At 48.6% G+C, this 6488-nt stretch overlaps 1 protein-coding gene across 1 annotated transcript in view; it reads left to right on the top strand.

Annotated features, from left to right (window-relative positions):
* The first annotated feature begins 2673 nt into the window (after window positions 1-2673).
* FKBP9 (FKBP prolyl isomerase 9) overlaps window positions 2674-6488 on the top strand; it is a 33425-nt gene continuing 29610 nt past the window's right edge. Inside the window, exon 1 of the mRNA XM_019757313.3 lies at window positions 2674-3082. Coding sequence (XP_019612872.2) covers window positions 2850-3082 — 233 coding nt within the window. The 5' untranslated portion in view covers window positions 2674-2849. The remainder of the gene's footprint in view (window positions 3083-6488) is intronic.

Genomic DNA, 6488 nt, shown 5'->3' with positions numbered 1-6488 from the left:
GTGATTTGCTTGGAACCAGTAGAAAGTAGTGGAAGGGATGCGTCATCATTTTTGAGATTAGGTCAGAAAAAGTCATGTAGCTTCCACTTGGTTCTTTTGAAATATTCCTTCCTGAAGAAGCCTTCAGGGAGGTAAGCTATTCAGGCCATTATGGTGTGAGGAGGCCCAAACTAACTAAAGAAGAGAGATCACATGAAGAGGCCCTGAGACTCAATGAAGAGAGGGATGTCAGGCCAGACCCCACTGCCTAAACACCCCACACCCTGCTCAGAGGACTCCTTAGTGCTTGCCCTAGATAAATCTAAGTGGCTCACATCCATCAAGCTGGACCAGAGTGAGGCTTTGTTTCTGGCCAAAATATGCCCCTGAAGTAAAAGAAAAGAAGGAAAAGATAAAAAGAAAAGATACCAAACATTCTTCAACCACAACCAGTGACTTTATAGCAAGCAAGCAAATAATCTGAAAACCTTAGGATATACTTCTATGCAGAAACCATTTGAGTTGGGTTTCTGATACTTGCAGTTGAAAGAGTCTTGAGTGATTCAAATATTTGCTTAACACAGTGATTTGATCTCTCAGCAAGAAGACCCAGGGATTGACAATTCCATTTTAGCAAGTATTAGTCAAGACTCTTGAAAACAACAGACCGAAATCGAAATCAAGCAGTTTTAAGAAAAATAATAATCCTAATAAAGGAATTTGTCTCACATATGTGAAATGTCATGGGGTAGAACTTCAGGAATGGTTGGATCTAGGTGCTGAAATATAGTTAATAATTTCTTTTTCTCTCAGCTTCACTTTCCTTTGTATTGCTTCATTCTCATGTAGGTTCTCCCATTGTGGGGGCAAAGATGGCCAACAACTTAGCAGTTCCAGCCGAAAAAAAACCTTCTTTCTCAGTACGTTATGCTTCCATGGATTGTACTCATTGGCTTAGCAAGGGGTCATGTAGCTGTCATGGAAACAATCCCTGTGGTCAGGGAGAGGCAATGCTCTGACTGGCCAAGCCTATGTTATGTGCCCACCCTAATTCCCAGGGGTGGAGTCAGCTTTACCCAAGCTGTGTAGACTAACAGTGTTAATAGGATGAATATTATGAATGGGTTTTCTATTTCAATAGAATAGGCTCTAATAGGAACAATGAACATTTATTTAGTGCCCATGAAGTTTCTCATTAGATCCTGGGATCTAATAAGATCTATAATAATCTTATAATTATCATGTTTCATCTTCATCTTAGAGAGGATACTGAGACTGTTAATTAACTTGCCAAAGGTCACTTAGGTAGTCCACATAATGTTAGATGTATTATTCCTTAATACATTGAATTCACTTTGTTCATGTTTTATTTAGTATTTTTGCATTTATATTTATAAATTAGATTGGCCCACTTCCTCTCTCTCTTGCTATCTTTGCCACATGTTGGTATCAGGATTGTTTTGCTTCTGTGGACCCTGAGAAAGAAGATACCTACTAAGAAAGCCTCCTGGTGGCTAACTGGGCTCAAATTTAAAAAAACGGCCTAGCAGGAGTTTCTACACAGGGGCCTCTCAAGCAAAGTGCACTTCAGGGAGAAACCCGCACTGAACTGCCTGCCTGCACTGTGTTCCTGCCATCTGAGCCAGGTCTGGGGCAGAGTGTCTAGCCAGAGAGGGGCCTCACCAAGGGTCACTGGGCCCCGGGGGCCACCTCACAGCTGCGCAGCTTCGTAATTGAGCTGTAAATCTACTGAGCTGTTCCACAGTTGTGCTGTTGTCACAGCTCTGCTCTATCACAGTCGGGCTGTTTGCAGTGAATAAAGTTTCCTGCTTCACCATACCCCCATTGGACTTTCCTGTTGGCATTCAATTGGCGCCAACGACCATTGGTTGACATTTCCAAAATGAATTTAGAAACCCTGGTGATTTCCTTTCATTAGTGGTTTTTAATAAATAAGAACAGATTCTAAGCTAAGTGCATTTAACTACTCCCATGAATTTCTATCATCATCTGGGTCTCTGTTGTGAAGTCCTACCTGCCTGAGTCTCCGTATCCTCTGAACAGTCTCAGTATCCTCTGTAAGATGAAGATGAAACATGATAACGAGTCACGTGTGTGAGACCCTGTGGGTTGTTTGCTATTAAGTCAGCTCACAGCACATCTTGACGGCTTGGGAAACACTCACAGTTAGCTACTTAAAACTTTGGTCTGTACAACTGTCCAGGGAGTCTTGCAACACATGCCTCCTCCTTTCTCCTAAGTATTAAAAGAAATTCCTGGGGAAAAAAATTCCTGAAGAATGGTTTCAGTCTTGTTCAATGTAGAATCCATCCTTGTAACTAAGTTTTAAAAAAAATAATAAAACTCTAACTTTCCCTCCCTCCCCAAAGCAACAACGGGTAATTGGATCTGCGGCCACGTAGCAGCCTCTAGGTCCTAAATCCGGAGTCTCCTGGGACAGGCAGAAACCAGCGGGTCTACGTAGGCAGTAAACGCTTTTTGGAGTCTCCCAACTTTGGCTCAAAGCCCAGTCCGGAGGAGTTCAGGATTTCTCCCTGGGGGACGGGTCCCTGCAGCGGCTACTAGCCCTCTTCGCAGGGCCAACCAGCGGGATCGGAGGGACGGGCGAGGCGGGAGTGGTGCAGGGCGCAGCAAGCCCGCCCCCCCCACCACGCGGCCGCGGCTCCTCCCCTCGCTCGGATGTGGCCGGGGGGCGGGGGTAGAGGGTGGTTGCTGTATCCCGGGGAGGGCCGGGAATCTCTTCCACGTTTGCAAACGCTGCTGCGCCCAGGTCCGACCCGCGTCGCCCGAGCTCCGCGCGCCCTCGCCCGCTCCGCGCCCTGCCCCCGCTCCTCTCCTCGTCGCCCCCGATGGTGTTCAGGGCCCGGGGCTGGCGGCCCCCGCCGCCGCCGCTGCTTCTGCTGTTGCTCTGGGTGACCGGGCAGGCGGCGCCTGTGGCGGGCCTGGGCCTGGGTTCCGAAACGGAGCTGCAGATCGAGCGGCGCTTCGTGCCGGATGAGTGCCCGCGCACCGTGAGCAGCGGCGACTTCGTGCGCTACCACTACGTGGGGACATTCCCCGACGGCCAGAAGTTCGACTCCAGGTACCGCGCCCTGAGCGCCCGGCCGGCTTTCCCGCTTCCCTCTCTCCGGACAGGCCTTTCCCTCCCGACGGACCTCCCCCAGCTCCGCCCCGCGAACCCTGCGCTCCTCCCTCTCCCCCCTCCTACCCCAAAGCTCTCGGACCCTAAGTCCCTCAGCCCCTGGGGCGAGCCTCCGGGCCCCCATGCTCCCCTGGTCGTCCGACCCAGGGCTGGAATTTTGGAGAAGACCTTGCGCAGCGGAGTTGGGACAAGTCACGCCCTCCTCCTCCGCTCGGCGCATTTACAAACGCGAAATCTGCGTAAGATGGCCACTCGCCGGGTGGACAGCCCACCGGGAGTAAATGATGTCCTCCTGCCACCTCGCCTTATTGTTCCTTGTGGCAGGCGCCTTATTTAGTCAGACGATGCTGAAGCTGATGATAGCAGCCTCGAATGTTTAAGGAACTACAAAGGTTTACGGAGCTATTACAACGTGCCAGGGTAGTTCTAAGCGCTTTCCATATAATGAACTCATTTAATTCTCTGAGGTTGGTACTGTTATTAGCCTCATTTTGCCAGTGAAGTAACTTGAAGCCATTGAGGTTAGTGGGGTCAGATTGAAACCCGGACCATCCAAGTCCAGAGTCTGTGCGTGTAACTGCCACTGCCCTCCCTTTCTGGCCTTACAGAAACCTCCCTTGGGCAGGATGTCCAGAGCAAGTTCAGCTTTGCCCACAGTTACTTCCCTCAGCTCTGCCCCAAGACCACAGACCCCTCTCCCCCACTTCTCTCGGGTTTAGCTTTAGGGTGGACAGGGCTGTTTGGCTCCAGCTCCAGGCCACTCTCCCCCGCAAGGGTTTGTTACCAACCCAGGTCTGTGGGGGCACTTCCTTCAGTGATTCAGCAGACTAGGCAAAGAGAACTCTTTGATGAGCATCTGCTTTTGACCTAGGCTTGGCGAGGCTCATTCCTGAAGTTACCTTTTAAAATAATACTCTTGGCCTCTCTTGTCTTTTTTGAAATTACAATGAGTAAATCTGCAAAGCTGTTTAGCATATCGCGTGGCACAGAGCAGGTGCTTAGAAATGGTCATTCCTACTATTTCAGTTGCTTCTTTTTTAAACTACTGAGATATAATTGACATACCATACAATTCACCCATTTAAAGTGAACAATGTAATGCTTTTTAGTATATTCACAGAGTTGTGCAACCATCACAACTATTTAATTCTGGAACATTTTCATTATTCCCAAAAAGAGATGCTGAAACCATTAGCAGTCACTCCCCTCCCCTCCAGCCCCAGGTAACCATTAATCTACTCTCTATGAAATCATACAATTGGTGGTGCTTTGTGTCTGGCTTCTTTCATTTAGCATACTGTTTTCAAGGTTTATCCATGTTGTAGCATTTATCAGTACTTCATTCTTTTTTGTTTTAAGGAGAGCACAAGTCACAGTGGTCCATACGGGGATCCAACCGGCAACCTTGGTGTTATCAGCTCCACGCTCTAACCAACTGAGCTAACCAGCCCCCCCTACTTCATTCTTTTTTGTGGCTGTATAATATTTCATTGTATGGCTATACCAAATTTTGATTATCTGTTTATCAGTTGAGGGGCATTGTATACTTTTTGGCTATTATGAATAATGAGGTGTGAACATTCATTTACAGGGTTTTGTGTGGATGTATGTTTTCAGGTCTTTTGGATTGTATACCTAGGAGTGGAATTGCTGGGTCCTATGGTAACTGTATTTAACTCTTAGAGGAGCTGCCAAACTGTTTTCCAACATGGCTGCACCATTTTACATGCCCACCAGCAAGGCATGAGGGTTCATCCATCCAATTTCTCCGCGTTCTCCCCAACACTCCTTATTGTCTTCTTTATTATAGCCGTCCTAGAGGGTGTGAAGTGCTGTCTCACTGTGGGTTTGATTCGCAATTCCCTCATGTCTAATGATACTGATCTTCTTTTCATCTGTTTCTTGACCATTGGTATGTCTTCTTTCATTTGCTGCTTTACCTAGGAAATAGGGAAGGATTTCTTGCTTGTGCTGATGGCAATGAATAATTCCCACTAGAACAAGTTGTCTAGGCATGACAGCCACTTTGAGACAATGAGGGGCAGTGGAAAGAGTACAGAGGAATTACCCTCCACTCAGCAAACTTGTGTGCAGTGTGTGCCCCTGGAGATGGTGTCCCCCCCCCCCCGCCCCTACCACTTACAGATCAGGCAATTACATAGCGTGATAAGTACAGCAAGAGTAACCGCACACTTCTCCCACGTAGAGTTCATATATAGTTTTTACCACATGCCTTTACATATATTAATTCATTTCATCTCCAATGTATTCATTTTACCTCACAAGACAGTGAGGGAGGTAACACATTACAAATGAAGAAACTGCTCAAAGTAATTTGCCCAGTAGCCAGCTAGCTACTAAGTGGTGGTGTGGAGCTTTGAACCTCGGCAGCTTAGTGCCAGTCTACAGTCTGCCCTATAGATGATGGAAGAAAGGCAAGGAGCTGTGGAAGCACACAGGAAGCTTAGCTGTATATTGTGTGGGTGTGTGTGTGTGGTGGGGTCAGGATGGAGTCCTGGGGTGGCGGGGAGAAGACCTGAGGAGGATTCAAATTTACAGGGAGCTGCTGAGGGGTGAGGGCTCTCGGGAGAAGAAAGGGCATGGCGGGTAGAGGGAAGAGCATATGCAGAGGCCTGGAGGTGGGACCATGTGTTGGGGGACATTCCAGCTGCTCAGTGTGGCCTGAGCTTGGAGTGGGAGTGGGGGAGTGACAGCGGCAAAGAGGAGAGGAGAGAGGAGCCTGGGCCTGCTTTTGAGAGCTTGTCTGCTTGGCCGTGGAGTTTGGACTTTGTGTAAGGACAATGGAACGCCATTGAGGAGTTTTAGTCAGGGGAGTGAGGGATCAGACCTGCATTTTACAAAGGTCCCTGTGGCTGCAGTGTGGATCATGGACTAGAAGGGGCAGGGCACACAGTAGGTGCTTCATTAATGTGAGTTTTCCTCAAGAGCCTCCATTCCTTCGGGAATTTATGAAGTATTGGGGCATGGCTGCTACGCCTGCCCCAAGATCTTGGGGGAGAAATTGAAGGTGTTTTGGGCTTTGGCTGCTGATGTGGAGGGTTTTGCCCAGAAGAAAATGATGGCTGTCACCCTGACCAGTGTCCTAAACCATGAGGGGCGTTTCTTTCCACAGAGCTTTCTTCCTGCATCTCTGCCTGACACTTGAGGGCAATTGGTGTCTGCAGTTTATGGGCATTTGCCGTTACCAGGAGGTCCAGCGCTTCAGCCCTTGGCCACTCACCGGAACATGCTTTCATTTTATTTGGAGCCTCCGTGGGCTTGTTATGTGTGGCTGTGGCTGCAGGTCCAGACCGGGGACACCAGCTCCCCGCCTGTAGGTTTCCGT

This window comes from Rhinolophus sinicus, chromosome 4 (assembly GCF_057876585.1).
Source record: "Rhinolophus sinicus isolate RSI-liver-muscle chromosome 4, RSI-T2T, whole genome shotgun sequence".
NCBI lineage: Eukaryota > Metazoa > Chordata > Mammalia > Chiroptera > Rhinolophidae > Rhinolophus > Rhinolophus sinicus.
The sequence above is the reverse complement of the archived record's forward strand: the minus strand, read 5'-3'. Positions and strand labels throughout refer to the sequence as shown.